Source organism: Aspergillus ochraceoroseus (genome assembly GCF_002846915.1).
Source record: "Aspergillus ochraceoroseus IBT 24754 chromosome Unknown P175scaffold_1, whole genome shotgun sequence".
In the NCBI taxonomy this organism is placed as follows: domain Eukaryota; kingdom Fungi; phylum Ascomycota; class Eurotiomycetes; order Eurotiales; family Aspergillaceae; genus Aspergillus; species Aspergillus ochraceoroseus.
In genome coordinates this window covers 163,659-181,194 of record NW_024468476.1, presented here as the reverse complement: position 1 = coordinate 181,194, position 17,536 = coordinate 163,659, and the positions used below count along the sequence as shown (strand labels likewise).

At 48.8% G+C, this 17,536-nt stretch overlaps 7 protein-coding genes across 7 annotated transcripts; 4 read left to right on the top strand and 3 right to left on the bottom strand.

The window, feature by feature from the left end:
- Nucleotides 1-473: 473 nt before the first annotated feature.
- Nucleotides 474-2,531, top strand: P175DRAFT_0519711 (cell wall cysteine-rich protein; the record flags this gene model as incomplete). Its single annotated transcript, XM_040899121.1, has 1 exon — nucleotides 474-2,531. The coding sequence occupies one exon, from the start codon at nucleotides 474-476 to the stop codon at nucleotides 2,529-2,531; it is 2,058 nt and encodes a 685-aa protein (XP_040755062.1).
- A 232-nt stretch (nucleotides 2,532-2,763) lies between these two features.
- Nucleotides 2,764-3,888, bottom strand: P175DRAFT_0468377 (2EXR domain-containing protein; the record flags this gene model as incomplete). The annotated part of the gene is made up of 2 exons (XM_040894958.1): nucleotides 3,613-3,888; nucleotides 2,764-3,294 (listed from the first exon to the last, which is right to left on the bottom strand). The coding sequence occupies exons 1-2, from the start codon at nucleotides 3,832-3,834 to the stop codon at nucleotides 2,764-2,766; spliced, it is 753 nt and encodes a 250-aa protein (XP_040755061.1). The 5' UTR covers nucleotides 3,835-3,888.
- A 799-nt stretch (nucleotides 3,889-4,687) lies between these two features.
- Nucleotides 4,688-6,286, top strand: P175DRAFT_0426614 (uncharacterized protein; the record flags this gene model as incomplete). Its single annotated transcript, XM_040893186.1, has 3 exons — nucleotides 4,688-4,713; nucleotides 4,770-5,746; nucleotides 5,808-6,286. 3 exons carry the CDS (start codon nucleotides 4,688-4,690, stop codon nucleotides 6,284-6,286), a joined length of 1,482 nt encoding a protein of 493 aa, XP_040755060.1.
- A 1,396-nt stretch (nucleotides 6,287-7,682) lies between these two features.
- Nucleotides 7,683-8,875, bottom strand: P175DRAFT_0505484 (3-hydroxyacyl-CoA dehydrogenase family protein; the record flags this gene model as incomplete). Its single annotated transcript, XM_040898102.1, has 6 exons — nucleotides 7,683-7,983; nucleotides 8,041-8,167; nucleotides 8,225-8,245; nucleotides 8,312-8,477; nucleotides 8,538-8,723; nucleotides 8,798-8,875. The coding sequence occupies 6 exons, from the start codon at nucleotides 8,873-8,875 to the stop codon at nucleotides 7,683-7,685; spliced, it is 879 nt and encodes a 292-aa protein (XP_040755059.1).
- Nucleotides 8,876-9,514: 639 nt separating this feature from the next.
- Nucleotides 9,515-11,633, top strand: P175DRAFT_0519708 (uncharacterized protein). The gene is made up of 8 exons (XM_040899120.1): nucleotides 9,515-9,828; nucleotides 9,879-9,994; nucleotides 10,068-10,134; nucleotides 10,198-10,337; nucleotides 10,390-10,675; nucleotides 10,732-11,022; nucleotides 11,087-11,200; nucleotides 11,261-11,633. Exons 1-8 carry the CDS (start codon nucleotides 9,540-9,542, stop codon nucleotides 11,482-11,484), a joined length of 1,527 nt encoding a protein of 508 aa, XP_040755058.1. The 5' UTR covers nucleotides 9,515-9,539; the 3' UTR covers nucleotides 11,485-11,633.
- P175DRAFT_0512840 (GMC family oxidoreductase) lies at nucleotides 11,604-13,742 on the bottom strand (the record flags this gene model as incomplete). The annotated part of the gene is made up of 3 exons (XM_040898711.1): nucleotides 11,604-12,147; nucleotides 12,218-13,220; nucleotides 13,293-13,742. The coding sequence occupies 3 exons, from the start codon at nucleotides 13,740-13,742 to the stop codon at nucleotides 11,747-11,749; spliced, it is 1,854 nt and encodes a 617-aa protein (XP_040755057.1). The 3' UTR covers nucleotides 11,604-11,746.
- Nucleotides 13,743-14,620: 878 nt separating this feature from the next.
- Nucleotides 14,621-17,256, top strand: P175DRAFT_0512839 (alpha-galactosidase; the record flags this gene model as incomplete). Its single annotated transcript, XM_040898710.1, has 3 exons — nucleotides 14,621-14,642; nucleotides 14,725-15,325; nucleotides 15,408-17,256. The coding sequence occupies 3 exons, from the start codon at nucleotides 14,621-14,623 to the stop codon at nucleotides 16,954-16,956; spliced, it is 2,172 nt and encodes a 723-aa protein (XP_040755056.1). The 3' UTR covers nucleotides 16,957-17,256.
- Nucleotides 17,257-17,536: the final 280 nt, after the last annotated feature.

Sequence of the window (17,536 nt, the reverse complement as noted above, 5' to 3'; positions counted from 1 at the left end):
ATGCAGTTGGTGTACTGGCATTCACCTGCAGACTCCTCCATGCGCCACACCAGCCGATGGCTGGCTGAGGAGACAGGGGTCTCAGCCCTGGATTCTTTATCCCCTCTGGAGTGAACCGATCACCAGACCATAGGGTAAGGATCCCAGGAAACACTGTCTTCTGGTTCAAGGCACCAGTCGATGCTTGCTGAGGACTCTGTTCAGCTCGCCTCGTATGCTCAAGTGTCGTAAGGACCCATCTAGATTGAACAGGGGGTTAATCCTGGGTTACCTTCAGCTGCAGCAATCAACACCCATCCGAAGATATTATGAAGGAAAGAGAGGAGCCTTGGACGTCACCAGTCATTCCTGACGCGATGAGTTTTGGGTGCTGCTATATAACCCTTTATTGTGATTGATAAAAATACAAGTGTAAACTCGGGGCTTTGGAATCGCCCACCTCAGCCGGCGTTGCGCGAGTTTTCATTTTCAAGATGCTTCTATTCTCTCTTGTTGCCGTATTGTTCCTTGCTGCTGCTTCTGCTGCTGGTGAGAGGACCATAAATCCAGAAGAGCAGCAACCACTACTACAAAACCCTCCTTCCATACGCTCTTTCACCCAAGCTCACAACATCTCTCTCGATGAGATTGTACTCTCGCGGGACTCTGCAGGTCAAGGAAAATGTTGCCCGATAGGCACTGTTTTCAATGGCAATACATGCGTATTCCGATCGTCATCAGTGTGTCCTCTCCATACTCATCTCGACGGCGGGGCTTGTGTTAGCGACAAGGATCCGGACTGTGGGCCTGGTGGCCTTTTCACAGGCGGCTCGTGTGTGTCTGCTGTGAGCCCTTCTTGTTCATTAGGAGGTACATTCGACGGAACAGAGTGCAAAACCAAGCGGTTACCAAATTGCGAAAATGGATTTGGTTTCAATGGGGTAGCTTGTGTCTATCTTGGTACACGGAATTGCCCTAAGAACTCAACAGCACAGGGCCCGCAGTGTGTATTAGATAAAGGGCCAGGATGTCCGGGTAATGATAAGTTCGAAAGTGGATCATGCACGCATTCTGAACCCCCAGAGTGCCCTAAAGGGATGAAGCTGGAGGGAGGGCTTTGTACTGCAAAGCAAACGCCGCAGTGCCCCGGAGGGTTCGAGTTCCAGGACAAAAAATGCACGCATTCAGAGAAGCCGACATGTCTCAATGGATCGCTAAAGGGTAAGGTATGCGTTACAAATGAAGGACCCAAATGCAAAACTGGGAAATTTAATGGCAACGTTTGCCAGGCGGCAGATCCCATCTGCGTGGGGGGAGCCATGTTGCAGAATGGTATGTGCACTGCTCCCCCAATGTGTTCCGAGACCTCTCCACTCTCAACAGACCCAAAGACCGGTGAGGTAAGATGTTGTCCGTCTGGAACAAGTTTGAAAAGCCTACGGTGCACGTCCTCAGCAGACACTACGGGAGTGACCCCTGAGAAACCTATCTGCCTGGCTGGGTTCTCATTCGACGGGAAACACTGTGCGTTCAATCAACCTCCATTCTGTGACCAAAACTCTGTATTTTCCGGTGGAATTTGCGTAAATAATGAGACGCCATCTTGTGCGACAGGAACATTTGATGGATCCAATTGCGTCGTTCCAAATCGCCCGGTGTGTCCAGCTCAGTCTACTCCATCCGGTGAACTCTGCATATCGACAGTGACTCCTAGCTGCCCAGAGCAGATGGCACTGAGGGGAGACTACTGTATTTCAACAGAACAACCGAAATGCCCAGGATCATCGATATTCTCTGGTTCCCTCTGCATTACTTCGGGAACACCCAGCTGTCCCCAAGGGTCCACACTTGTGGGGGATAAATGCACCCTTTCGACGCCCCCTTCGTGTCCGGCCAATTCAGTGCCGGATCAGGATGCCTGCATCTCCCTAATCTTACCTAGCTGTGATCCGCCATTCATATTCTCTGGTGATGAATGTTTTGCAACAGAGGCACCAATTTGTACGGACCCTCAGGCTGTGTTTGATGGAAGTGGTTGTATCCTGACCACCCTCCCCAAATGCCCTGATGAAACCAGCTTCGACGGGTCACGCTGCGTCTCAATCCAAGGACCACAATGCACCAATGATCTTATATTTGATTCGAAGACGTGTGCATCCACAGAACCACCACAGTGCTCAGCTGGGACGGTGTTGGCTGGGGAAAAGTGCAAGTCGGCAACCGGTCCAACTTGTGCAGCACCTTCGCAGTTTGACGGAACCTCTTGTGTGATGCCCGATAAGCCCGTCTGCCCGGAAGGGAGTATCCTATATAAGGATGACGTTTGTGTGACTATCATCGCGCCTTCATGCCCGAAGGGGGCTATCTTTAAAGACAAGAAGTGTATCTCGACGCAAGCTCCGACTTGCGCCTCTCCTCTCATCGTCGAGGGGAACGCTTGCGTGTCCGCGGAAAAGCCCAAGTGTCCTGATGGAACATCCTTTGATGGGAAGAAATGTAGTATCACACCACTTTCTGGGTGCTATGACATGCATTACTGTCCACCGCGATAGGGAGCTGGTATTCCGAGTCTATATCTAGGAAATTGCAAGCTATCGTCGTCTTTCTCAGTAGTTACGCTTCCTATGAATATACAAGCACATATACCTACTATTATCTCCGTAAGTAGCTTTCTACCGTAACTGAAAAAAAGCTTAGTAAAGAAGAATTTTGATCGCTATTTTCCGCGGCCTTTTGTACTGTAACACTAGAAGAGCGTAAACCCCTATTAAACCACCATGTCCATCACCTCGTGAATCGTCGTTTCCCTTTTATTGTCCGAGTTAATCTCGCTGAGGGCTTGTGGCAATTAAGAGCACAGTGTCGAAACATAACTCGGGGCTGAAACTGGGGCATTTTATCCAGAACCTTGCGGACAAAGGGATGGGACTTATTCGGAGCGAAACGGTTGGTATCCATCCCACAAGTATAGTATGGGGTCCCTGGAGCCGCAAGTCCCCTAGGAGACAACATATCAAGTGACTCTCCAGCATCGTTAACCCTAGGTCCTAACCATATATCCTCTGGGCGTACGACACCTTCCCAACGGTTCCGCCAGGCGCGATACCAGCAATTAAGTACCCATAGCGTTTCCATTTCCTTACACCATTGCTGGAGCCTATCTTGGAATGGCTCTTGCTCATTGAAAAATGACAACGGTTCCGGATCCATAGGGGAGATTGAAGCCCAGAGGTCACGAAACCTAGCAATGCTCTTGGTATCGGCCACATCAATTAATTGGACAGGCTCATCTCCTAGCGTTCCAAAAAGACCGGACTTTCTAGCTGTTTCGTCGTCGATATGGATAATGACCATTTTAATCCAGACAAAGTAGTGGTCTCTTAAAGCAAGCACATCATAATCCTTATTTCTCCCGTAGGCAGAACTAGTGGCCCGATGGAAGGCGTGGATCCGATAGGCTGGAATACCCGCCCCTTGACCATGATCCGCATAATGAAAAAGCTCCGGTGTTAAGTCAAAATCCTCAGAGCCGCCAACGTCGATATTATCCCCGGGCACCCAATGAAGAGCAGCGATGTCCTGGGCTGGACTGAACCAGCGCGGCCAGCCACGGCGATTATCTATCACCCCGACCTCATATGCGATGGAGCGTGATTCATGACAGATCCGGGTTAATACAGGAGGTTTCCAGTTCTGACACGTCGTCCATCCCAGGTCACAAACCGTGGATATTGGAACAGCCCAACCCTCTGGTGCATCATACTCAAAGATTCGCGCGGGAAGACATTCCATCCAAATCATCCGACGTAGTTCTGCAGGAAGTCTGGCAAATAATGGAAATACATCGCGGGGCATTGTAGCGGCTTCCGTAGAAATAGGAACGTGATTTTACATTCTGAAGGGTCAATCATGGTCTATCTGTCTTTTTCATCTCATGATGAAGTCTTGATGTCTACCACTTGGACTAGTTACGCACGTTACCTCCTGACTCAGCAGCTCGTGATCCAGCGGGGGCTTACGTAACCACCCCGCATTTCTTGGCGCAAAATGCAGGGTTTAAAGCATGATTTGTAGTTGTTACTGTTCCCAGCTGTCCAGAACAGGAGTTCTGCTCCCCGCCGGCCAATCTCTCTGGTCCTCTGAAATTAAAATTGCCTTTATCATGCAACCTGGCTTTGTCGCTCGTCGGACCCAATTTTCGAGCTGTGACGAATGTCGACGATTGCGAGTGCGGTGCGACAACCCCAAGCAGGGGGCTGGAAATGGCCCGGGTGACATCTCCGACTCCTGCGCCCGATGTCTGAAACGGCATAGGAAATGCACATTCGAGGTATTGCTTCAATGGAATAATGATTACCTTCTTCAGTGCCGTCTTCCTGACTGAGTACCTGGTGATCTCTAGTGGATGAACGATGTTAACCGGCAGGCGCCGAAGAGGAGGCATCGTCCGCGCCACCAGTCCGTATCATCCACAGCGAGTAATATCACATCCCCGTCGCGGGAACCGGAGTCTCCGAATACGCCAGGGCTTGTTAATGGCGCATTGTGGCATACAGCGTGCGAGACTGCAACGAACGTGCGGGCATCGGTCGCGACCACTGACCGTGCAGAATTTATAGGGTCACCGTTGGACACACTACGCCCTTTTGACTTCTATCTACTTCAGGCCATTTACTCGACGGGATTCGATGCCATCTTTGGCTCTTGGATGGGCCGGTACGGTTGTCCTTTTCTGTATGTACTCAGCTGCAGCTAGATTTCCCTTATGCCCAAACCCTGACTGCTAGTAGCTCTGAAAGTACAACTGGCGAAGATCACAACAGTATAACAGATGTTTGTAACCGCCTGGACCGGTGGATGATGGAAATGCCCCATCAGGATCTCCCAGTTCCGCTAAATGGGGTTATCCGCGAACACAGCCTAGAGGACCGCCTGGCCGACGAATCTCTGCGCAGCACTATCGCATCATTTTCGGCTAGGTGGCTTCCACTTGCGTCACAAACGCCAGATGCAGCTCCGTGCTATCAGGGGGTTGTACATGCGCTTTGGCGGCATGCGCGACGAGATATGCTCCGGGTCATCAACCGTCCGTCGTACCGCTCGATGCTCGCACTTTTCTTGTTCGCCTTGACGCCAGTTCCAACAGGAATCTCAGAGGAAGAGGAGGCCGATGGTATCTCTGGCCAGGTATGTATCCATGCCGCCCTCCAACAAATCCAAACCCTTCGAGCCCGACAACGTAGTTTGCAATTCAACGGCACCAAAGTATCGCAACCCACAAAGTCTCATACGATTCCAGCCATTCCCGAAACGGTTGGGGCGAGCGACTTTATTACTGCCGAGAACATTGCGTATTGGGCAGCGCTGACATTTGACACGTCCGCGTCCCTCACCCTCGACTGTCGATCGCTTCTTTCCTCTGGGCTCTTCGGTTTTGAAGCGGAACTCCCGTGGCGCCTGGTTAGGACTGGAGCTACAATGTTCCAAACTAAAATGGAGAACTGGCATGCGCATAGTGTCTATGATATGACAGATGAGCATGCAGACGAAATTATAGCTACCGGAACGGCCTGGAAGCTCTTGGCCTGGAAATTGACTGCAGTTTTCAAAGAAGCCCTGAGAGATGGCCACGATGAATCCGAAGTCTTACGCGCCTTTTCACTTGTCACTGAAGCTATTCAACAATTTCATGAAACCTATCGCCCTTCCCTCGAAGCTTGTCAGCGGCGTATGCCATTTTTGAGCCAACAAACCAAGTTTCGTTGGTGTTCGTCGTCCTATTTCTCTCTCAATCCCTGCTGCGTGTCTGGCTGGCTAATATCATCCAGATTCACTCATGTTACACTATTACCTTAGTATACTGTTACTGGCCAACGTAATTGAGGCAAGCGACCGTCTGGACTTGCTTGCCGACCTAGAGGAAGCCAACGCTGATGCAGAGAGTGTGGTTGTCAACACCCTTATGTTTGGTCTGCATAACACCATCACCTTGAGCGTGAAGATGGAATCGGACCCCTTTGGTTCTGTCGGCGCTGCAGAGACGTCCGTTACTGTTCTGCTGGTCTCTATTGATCCCTACCCGCACCATATTGTTGCTGGTGTGCAGTTGGTGCAAAAAGCTATTGATCGGGACCGGGCACTTGGCAAGATAAGCCACGGGGCCCATGCGAGCCTCCAATCCGTTTTAGAGAAAACTCTTAGCCATCTCCCTCAATGCTCTAAATCTGTGAAGGCGGTTCGAGACATGTTTTCCTCCAAGGTGTTGAGCCATGGAGCTGGACAGCCATCAATACCTTACCCTCTGTAAACCGCGCATGCTACTACTGGTCTTGAGCCACTCAACAGGTCGTATATAATATATAATTCAATACCATTAATGAATGTAGCAGCGTCCCAGAGGCTACCAGTAACACAGCTTAACTATCGATATATGATAGTCAGCACGACAGTGACTATCAGTATTATTCCTGATGTGAAAATAGATTTCCAGAATATAAAACTACGTTGTATCTACCATGTTTCCAGAAGGCCGGTAGACGGAAAAGTCCGACTTATTATTTGGTCTACCTTGGATTGAGTTCCAAGATACCTCCATATTTTCCACCACATCCGGGTTACTCAAATATTATGTAGAGCATATTGTTCAGTACATACATGCGTGCAAAATCTAGAAGCAGGAAATAATCTTATCCATAAAGTATCGATTTTACTGTTGTCACAATCAAGCCTTAGGGAGGTCTAGACCCTAGTTCCAAAGATCTAGATCTGTCATAAATTTCCAGCTGCTTTGTGTTGATGGTCATTTGGCTTCCTCGTGACCCAGCTTCATTTACCATACTACAATGGTGAAAATGTGTTAATGTGAGTTTACTAGGCTGTAATTCTAAAAGTAAAGGCTATCTATCCATGCTTGAAGGTTCTTAGGGAGCTCTAAGTTACTAAGACGAGGGGATCTAGTATAGCTAAAAGTCTGTGGGGAAGTAGGAGTACAGGACGAAAGTCAAACTTACAAGAAGTCAAGCACTCTTACTCCTGAACGGGTTGTAAAGTATAACCTAAGATCAGATGAGCTCCTGGTGATCTTAATGGGTCCAGCCCATTTTGGCTCTGTTCCAGAATCGAGGAATAAAGAACCAGTGTGCGGAGCTGTGGGTGCTACGACATCGACTCAGGCTATGTCTGTATCCATCTCAGGGCTGTCCAGTGGCCGCTTTAACATGGCTTATCTGGTGATATACATCAATAGCCTGCAGAAGGGACGAGAGGTTTTCAGGGTGACCTCTCTCACTGTGTTCTTGAATATATAGTCTATGGTGTTGATATATTTATGTTGATGTCCTCTATCGCAACGCCGGATGTTAATACCAACTCTAAACATGGAAATGAGATTGATGGGTCTCAGAACCCTAGATATGTTTGTTGAAATGACTGCTGTAACTTACAATACCATCAGTGAGCATTCCTAGCAGGGACACGGGCACGGTTGTATACATCATATCTCAAGTCTCAATATTTGGTGCACGAAGAAAAGAATTCAAAATCTAATATTCTAGAGGGATTGAATGTGCTTATACATAATCTACCATGGAAACCAGCCATTTATCTACTTTAGCCCGGATCTGTAAGCCATCAACGTCGAGCTTCAAGATATATTCATCTTTGTTGCACCGAGGACTTGAGTACATAGACATTGGAGACTAGATTCATGGTATGGGGTCGCGACCCTTTGTATAATTATAGAAACCTTGACCGCTCTTGATGCCCAAGTGGCCATCCTGTACCATTTTCTTTAGGTATTCGCGCGGTTCACCTGGGATTCCAGTTCGAGCATCTGCGTAGTGGTTCTCAATATCGAGGACAACATCCAATCCGACAATATCCATTTGTTCACAAGGCCCCTTGGATGTCTTTAATACGTCTTTGAAGATGGTGTCAATCTCGTGCGGGTCGCAGATACCTTCAGAAAGCGCAAGAAGAGTTTCACGTTTAATTGCGGCCCAGACTCTGTAATATTGTCATCAGCCAATTTTCAGCTAATTGACTACCAGGTTTGTCTAATACCTGTTGTAAATGTATCCGATAGAGCTCTGTTTGACACGGAAGGGACTGAATCCGTGTTCAGCACATTGATCAAAGAGTAGCGTGAGAAGTGATGGATCCGTTCCTTCATGGCCCATAATTTCGATTGCTGGGAAGTAGCAGTTAGTGAAATTCATACTAATAATTGTTCCAAGAAGGAGCATACTTGTAGTCTCCGGTGGCCAGTCTATGCGAAAGCAGATCGTTAGCCCAGCGCGCTGGTCCACTAAGCTTGACCAAATATTTGACTTACAGCAATGGGCACTCAACAGTCTCTTGCTGTTCTTCAGGGTAAGCCCTTCGATCACTTCGGAGATCCCGTAGCTGCTGGAGTTTGAAGCGATAATTGTACCTTCGGGGGCGAGTTTATCCAGTTGAGCGATGATGTTTCGCTTCGATTGCAAGTTCTCTGGAATACACTACAGTCACAAGTTTTGTGAGAGACCTGCGAGGGTTATACTATCGGAGAAAACTCATACCTCAACAATAAGCCAAGAGCTCTGTAAAATAGACTCGAACATAGACGGCGTGGATGCCTTGACTTCACCCCATTTCCTGGGATGGTCGGTTGTCTCAGCACGAAGCTGCTGTACAAATTGCAAGCCTTCCTGAAGCTGCTCCTCATTGAGATCAACAAGATATACTAGGCCTCCCCTACTTGACCACTGGCAGGAATTCATGATTAGTATCGCCGTTAACATATTTACCCACCCATCCTTTGAAGTTGTATATTACTCACCATATAGGCGAGACGCCGACCTTGAGTGCCAGCCCCAATGATCACAACAGCGCCCTGAGGGTGAAAGGGTTCAATCATATTGAATATTTCCGTGTTGAAAATCAACCACAGGGGATTAAACAAGTGAGGTAAAGTTTAAACAATAGTTCTGCTGGCTTAGGTGAAGGGAAGTCAGAAAGCCGCGCCGGGACGCTTATAGCAGCCATGGTGAGGGTATTTGCGGATCCAGCCTCTTGAATGGGGCAATATAGTTCCTTGTTCCAGTGCCACAGAATGGATCCACCTCGAATAGCTTTGAAGCTTTATTGCTGTAAAGAGCCACTTTGCTCCCTTCGATCATCATTTATGAAATCGGACCGGATCCGAGCTGCAAATTTAGTGTTGAGAAGGGGGTCGGATCCGACTTAGCGGATCCGATGTTATAAATTCATGCTGTTAGCGATACAATTGGTTATTCCGTGTAACCTACCATATCCTGCTTCGAGATGATCCGTATGGCTCTGTAATGTAGTCTATCGGGTTATCGATCGACTTCGATTCGTATAGAGTCCCTGCCCGCATCCACAACGGGGTTTCTCTTGGGACGGGTGGCCGAAGTCGTGCGTATCCACTGTGTGGGGTACCCCAGAATCTGGGGAAACCTCCGCAGTGAGGGGGTTGCATTATTTAATGGGCACGAGCTTGTCACTTTATTTTGTAACTTTATCACCTCTCCCCATCATCCTTTCCCCAGAAACTCATCATGCCTACAGAATATTCTGATATTGAAAAGCCCAGTTCCACGGCCCTCGAGCATGGGGAAGACACGCCGCTCGGGTCAACAGCGGATGGAAAGGCCGAAGGGGTATCAGGGCAGGTATACTCGGAGGAAATGGAGAAGCGGGTCCTCCGCAAAATGGATATCCGCCTGATCCCAATGCTTGCGGCGCTGTATCTCCTTGCGTTCCTCGATCGCGGAAACATTGGAAATGCGAGGATCGAAGGAATGTTAGCTGATTTGAATATGACGGATCGGGAGTATAGTTGGTGCTGTATGTTTTGAAGCCTACATGACCATGTTCGGCAAGCTAAGTGTAATCAGTGACCGTGTTCTTCTTCACCTATGTGGCATTCGAACTCCCAAGCAATCTGTTGTTGAAGAAGCTGAAGCCCTCCCGCCTGTTGCCTGTACTAATGTTTGCTTGGGGCACTGTTATGGTAAGCAATTTTCATTTACCCTGCCTGACATGTCCCAATAGAATCGGAAGAACTAACCCCCATGCGCCTGTAGACATTGATGGGGATTGTCAAGAGCTACCATGGCCTTTTGACTGCTCGTTTATTCCTTGGTGTTGCTGGTGGGCTTTCCTTTGTCTTCAGAATACTGGGTCAAACTCTAATGAATCCCTTCTGAATCATAGAGGCTGGTCTTTATCCTGGTATCGCATACTACATTACGCTCTGGTATCCTCGTCACCGCGCACAATTTCGCCAGGCACTCTTCTTCAGTGCCGCTAGCATTGCTGGCGCTTTCTCTGGGCTGCTTGCATATGGTATTGCTGTAGGTGTTCACAGGCAGCTCTGTATTATATCACCCATTAAAATTTTGCTAGAAAATGGACGGAGTTGGTGGCTATGCAGGTTGGCGCTGGATTTTTATCCTTGAAGGTCTGCTCACTGTTGTGGTGGCCGTGATTGCACCTTTAGCCATCCATGACTTCCCCGAGACTGCGAAATTCCTTACTGATGACGAGCGTCAATACGTTATCTATGTTCTACGATCGCAAACTGCCGTGGAAGAGTCCTCTCGTGATGGAGTCGTGGATGAACAATCACAATTCCGTTTTAGCTATGTTATTGACGCTTTGACTGACTGGCAGATATACGTCGGTTTGTTCAGTAAGAAATCCCCTCTGCAATTTTACCCATGCTTGTCGCTAATAAATAGCTTCTAGTGTACTGGGGTATCACCTGTCCCCTGTATGGCATTTCCTTCTTCCTTCCCTCCATTATCAGGGATCTTGGATACGCCTCGTCTACCGCGCAGCTTCTCACAGTGCCGATTTACATCGCTGCCGCAATCGTCGCCATTACCGCGGCTTGGTTTTCTGACAAGCGCAAGCAACGTTCTCCGTTTATCCTATTTTTTATGTCGCTGATCGCTATTGGCTTCATAATCGTCATTGCCTCCTCCGGCCGTGGAGTTCCTGGAGTAGTTTACTTTGGGGTCTTTGTTGCCGTTGTTGGTGGGTTCTTAAACAACGTACCCCCTTGGTGCCTGCTCTTTCCTAATTAATTCATCCTGTATAGGTATCTATCCTGCATTCCCTGGTAACGTGACATGGATCAGTGTCAATCTTGCTGGTGATTACAAACGTGCCGCTGGAATGGCCCTTCATATTGGGTTGGGTAACTTCTCCGGAGGTATGAACTGTTTCATGCCGTTCTCTGTGAAGGGAATGAACTAACCTACCCCATCTCCAGCAATGGCATCCAACTTCTATCGTGGAAGGGACGCACCCAAGTATATCCTTGGTCACGCCCTAGAGCTCGGATTCTGCGTGGCTGGTATCATCGCAGTGGTGATTCTACGACTGTCATACCAGCGCATTAACCGCAAGCGCGACCGGATGGATCTGTCCATGTATGATGCTGCCCAAATGGCGCGTATGGGCGATCGCTCGCCAATGTTCAGGTATATGCTGTAGAACTTGGGCGTCGAGTTAAGTGTCTATAAACTGCGTCAAGGCTTGTCTGGAGAGTGTGATCAAGAACCATATGTGAGAGAAGCAAACACAACTTTCAATTTGTAATTCATCCGCGACGCCTGCTATACACCTAGAAAATAAAACATCGCGTACATTTGTCCACAACACCCGTACCAGGCGAGAAGGCATAGGTGGTTCAACAGGTGAAGATTAACAAATCTGCAATATAGCGAGAAATCCTAATTTGCCGTGCAAGATTGAATCACAGACCCCAATCCTCCTTGATCAGATCGGCTGCCTTTTCTGCAACAGCATAGACGGTGCTCACAATATTTCCGCTAACATTGTTCGGGAAGATGGAAGCATCAGCGACTCGAAGTCCCTGAACTCCCTTGACTCGAAGACGCGAGTCCAAGGCGTCACCCATAGCTACTGAGCCACAGATATGATACTCCCCCATCACCAAATCCCGAACAGCCTGTTTCGCGCCATCGAGATTCTGGACGTCGATGGACGGACTAGGAATGGCCCTGGCTGAAATCGAGGGCTTAGCTGATTCCGCTTGACTGACCTTGTCTGCCCAGCGCACAAAAGCAGCCAACAACGCAACATCAGCCTCGTGAGTGATATAGTTTGGCTGGATAACTGGTGGCTTCGACGGGTCTGTAATGGAGAGTAAGCAGTGAAAAAAGGCCATAATCTTTATTCTTCACAGGCTGGCAGCCCGACTTACCAGCATTTTGGATATGGATATGGCCTCGTGAAACTGGATATTGGAGACACAGAGCAGCTGTAAACCCAGCGGGTTTGTCGGCGGGACGTGGAGGAAATATCTCGGTCTGATGCTCAACGCCATTAGCATTAGCCGTCGCTGGCACAATAATGATCTGCAGATTTGCCGAATCGTCGCTCTCTAAATGCGCTATGATCTGGTTCAATTGTTTCTCGTGGAATGCAGTAGTTGATTTTGTATTCCGGATAGATTCAATAGCCTCCGCCAACTCCTCTGGGGACATGATCTGCTTAGCAGGGAGAAAGCCCTGTGTGCTTGCGATACAGCTCAACGGCCCAGTACGGGTCTCCATGTATTGTTTCATAGCCGCTTGCATAGCCTCTGGAACCTGATGGAGGGTATCAAGGGTTATTACACCCGGTTGAACCTCCCACACCATGAGAGCCAGCGAATGATCCTGCACATTCGCGCCAACGCCACAATTCTCCACTTGACATTCAACGCCGGCGGCCCGAAGCACCTCAGGGTCCCCTATTCCGGACAGCTCCAGAATCTGGGGAGACTGGATAGTTCCCCCGCTGATTATCACCTCTCGCTTTGCAGAGATCTGGTACTCGTTTCCTTGGAAAGTGAAGCTAACGCCCGTGGCTTTAGTACCATCCAGGACCACTTTATTTACGTGAGCCTCACAAAGAAGTTTCAGATTCGATCGTAATTTGTTTGGTTCGTAGTACCCTCTTGCAGCATAACTCCGCTTGCCACGATTTGGACCCGTTCGTGCAACCGTCCCCAGAGTGTGGTAGAAGCCAATATGGTCGCCGCTCCACGCATCGTTTGGCTTCTTTAGGGTCCCTGTTACTTCTCCACAGGCGTTGATAATTTCACTCTCAATAGGCAGGTTGGAATGGTTGAAGCTCGTTTTAACAGGGCCAGTTGTGCCGTGAAATTCATTCATCAAAGGTGACGAGGCTTCAATTACCGCTGGATCCATTTGCTCCAGCATCTATCAACCCCAGTTAACATCCAATGAGGGTAGGTAAAGTCAGGTAGAGATGGATATATCCCGAGTCCATACCTGATGTTTCCTGAAATACTGTTGCATCGACTTTGCGGACCAACCATCGTCTTCTACAAGCGCCGCCCAGTCGTCGTAGTCCTGCGATGAGCCTCGGACATACATCATGTAGTTGATGCCGCTCGAGCCACCAAGAAGCTTCCCACGGGGCATGTGGTGAATCTTACCGTGATTGGCTTCTTGAGGAGCCGTATAAAAGCACCAGTCATAGTCCGAGTCCCCAAACATCTGCAGGAAGCTAGCTGGCGTGTCGACCAGCGGGTCCCCAAGGCGATATTTGCCCGCCTCAATAATCCCAACCGTTATATTAGGGTTTTCGCTAAGGCGAGCTGCGATTGCACACCCTGCCGTACCACCACCACAGATAATGAAATCGAATGCGGTGCCGGTGAACTCCTGGACGGAGCAGACGGGAGACTCGCCGTCGCTGTTAAAAGTATTCTCCGGCATGCTGAACCCAGATGACAAAAAGGAAGTGGAGGATTGGAAGCTAAATCGACAACAATAACTTAAGTTGTAGGGCTATAATATGCCTCGCCGGGGTTAACAAGCAACGGGAGACCTTATATACGCCAACTTTACGAGAAGCAGTCAGGGGTGTGTCAAAAGATCCTAACTCTTCAGGGAAAATGGGGGGGAAATGACGTTCACAAGTGATTTTCCACATCCAACCAATATCCCGAAGTGGACAGTGGGAAACTCAACAACCTTTCCTTAGACAGCGGGATCGACCTGCCATGGGAGGCCTAAAGTTACTAGGAAACGGAGAGAGCAATAAACTACCGAAATCTAACAAAAATAGGAAGTATGTACTTTGTCCGTTGCGTGTTAAAGTTTGCGGAGTTACAATCCGAGGCTGGAGGTGATATCATTGAAATAGTTCAGATAAACCTCGTGTTTATTATCTACGAGTCAATCGGGGTTATACTTCCTATATTGACTGAGTTGGTACTCATATACACCTAATATATCCTTGAAATTGTATTCTTTAAATCCCATCCATTCCACGCATACGGCAAAGCCCCCGTGGCGCTTACGGTTAAGATAGGAGTTGCCCTGGTCCTCGACGAATAATGACACGGATTGGGGCTCTTGAATTGCCTTTTTTTTATAGCCTAAAATAGCTTGGAAACTGTCCTCGTGATTAAAATGAAATACAAAAAGTATAAGGGAGATGGGGTGCCCCTCTGTGCTGTTTTTGGCTGCGGGGTGTAGTCTCTCGAAGGAATTTATCTCAACTGTCTGCGTAGGCTGATTTTCCTCTTTGACGCCCTGACTTGCAAATTCGAAAGACCTAGCTGAGATTTGATGCATCTTAGCTAACCAGCATGGCCGACGCAATTGCAAATGGTAAGAGAAGACGAATATTGAGCATTTCCGTCCCGGAATGCCGTTCTAACACCCGATATTTTCTCCGTAGCAGTCATCGTAGATGACAATGGTACTAGCTTTGCCCTGAACGGCAAGAATGTTTCCTACCGTTTCCATGTCGACGAGAGTAACGGTGATCTTCGAACGGATCATTTTGGGGGCAGCATAACAGGCCCCATTCCTGCAGACCCCGCACCGGTGGTCGATGGTTGGACAGGTATGCCCGATCGTGTGCGTCGTGAATTTCCTGACCAGGGCCGTGGTGACTTTCGAGTTCCCGCCATACGGATTCGCCAGTCGGAGGGTCACACTGTGTCAGCTCTCCAGTACCAATCCTACGAGATAGTTAAGGGAAAGCCAGAGCTGCCAGGACTGCCAGCTACCTTTGGTAATCATGGGGATGTTACAACCTTGGTGGTTCATTTATATGATAAGTATAGCCAGATTGCGGTGGACCTGGTATACTCGGTATTTCCTCTGTACGATGCCATTGTGCGGAGTGTTAGGGTTACAAACAAGGGCAATCAAGAGATTAGTATCGAAGCGCTAGCTAGCTTTAGTGTCGACTTTCCATATGAGAAGTTTGATATGATTGGCCTTCGAGGCGACTGGGCGAGAGAAGCCCATCGACAGAGGCGAAAGGTTGAGTACGGCTTACAGGGGTAAGTGATCCCGGATGTTATGATGATGATGATGATGATGATGATGATTACACCTACATTAACTTGGGGCTCCTTCAAACAGCTTCGGTAGTACAACGGGTTTCTCATCTCACCTACACAACCCTTTTGTCGCCCTGGTACATGCCTCCACCACCGAATCCCAAGGAGAGGCATGGGGATTCTCACTAGTCTACACAGGATCCTTCTCCGCGAGCGTCGAGAAAGGCTCCCAAGGCTTGACTCGCGTTCAGCTAGGTTTCCATCCCAATCAGCTGTCCTGGTCTCTGTGCCCCAATGAGACTCTTACCTCCCCAGAGTGTGTAGCAGTCTATTCCAAGGACGGTATTGGAGGCATGTCTCGCTCGTTCCATCGTCTGTACCGAAATCACCTCATGAAGAGCAAGTTCGCGACGGATAATAGACCGGTGTTGCTGAACAGCTGGGAGGGCCTATACTTTGATATTGACAAAAGAAGTATGTATCATCTCGCGGAAGAATCAGCAGCCTTGGGGGTTAAGCTGTTAGTGATGGATGACGGTTGGTTTGGAGACAAATACCCGCGCATTTCAGACACGGCCGGACTAGGAGACTGGGTACCAAATCCAGCACGGTTCCCCGAAGGTCTGGCGCCTCTAGTGAATAAAATTACCTCTCTGAAGGTCACAGGCTCGTCAACCAACCTCAGGTTTGGTATCTGGGTCGAGCCCGAGATGGTCAACCGAAACTCGACCTTGTATCAAGAACATCCTGACTGGGTACTTCACGCTGGTCAATACCCGCGCACTGAACAGCGAAACCAACTAGTGCTAAACCTGGCGCTTCCTGAAGTCCAGAATTTTATCATCGACTCTATCTCCGATATCCTCAAATGTGCAGATATCACGTATGTGAAGTGGGATCACAACCGGGGCATAGGGGAGATGCCTTCCCCAAGCACGAACCACGCGTACATGCTCGGGATGTACCATGTTTTGCATGCGTTGACATCGCGATTTCCCGACATTCTTTGGGAAGGGTGCGCCTCCGGTGGTGGTCGATTTGACCCTGGAATCCTGCAGTTTTTCCCTCAGGTTTGGACGTCCGACAACAGTGACGCCGTTGAGCGCGTCTTCATCCAATTCGGTACGAGCCTAGCCTACCCAGCGAGTGCTATGGGCGCCCATATTTCTGGTGTTCCCAACCATCAAACTGGTCGCACTATCCCGCTCGTATTTCGTGCCCATGTAGCCATGATGGGGGGCTCTTTTGGCTTGGAACTTGTTCCGGCAGATATGCAACCGGCAGAGAAGGCTGCAATCCCTGGGTTGATTGCATTGGCCGAAAAGGTCAACCCGATCATTTTGACGGGAGACATGTGGCGACTCAGCCTTCCTGAGGATTCAAACTGGCCAGCTGCTTTATTTATATCGGCAGATGGCTCACGCGCAGTCCTATTTTTCTTCCAGCTTAGTCCTTATGTCAATCATACAATGCCGCGCGTCAGATTGCAGGGATTGGACCCCCTTAGTACGTACCGTGTCGACGGTGAGGGGCCGTACACTGGGGCAATGTTGATGAATCTCGGGCTGCAGTATTCCTTCCAAACAGACTATGCGAGCAAGGTCGCTTTTTTGGAGAAAGCGAAGCAGTAGTGAACATGCAACGAGAGGATGTCGGGTAGGAACTGAAGGTTGGAGTCGAAGGATACCTTCAAGATTGGTGGGAAAAAGAATGTATCATCTATCCACTGCCCTCTTCTGGCAATCTTGCCTTGATTGAGGCTTTCCTCGAGATGTTACATGCATACTTGGTTTACATCCTCACGCAAATGTCCGCATGCTTAGCGGCGCCATAGTATCCATTCCTTGGACACCGCATAACATAATTTGACGATAATGAATAAACCTGAGCTGAGACACGAGTCAAGCAGGCCCCTGGACCTTTCGAACAAGCGATAGTCGATATTCCTGGTTCTTAGAAGATGGTTGGGAATCCTTCCACCACTACTCTGTCCTTGAATGACCTCATCGTACTCGGGTTCGTTGCTATATTACTATCTTCGGTTAACTTGTTGAAAATCCTACTGGAGCCAATTGTAACTTCTCATGTAATTGGATTCACCCTAATGTCAATAATACCATTTGACGCTTTGCTAAAACGGCCTTTCTTATCGGAGCAAAGCACAGGGTTCCAAATCCTTCAAGAAAAGGGAAGCGTGAGATATGTATGCCG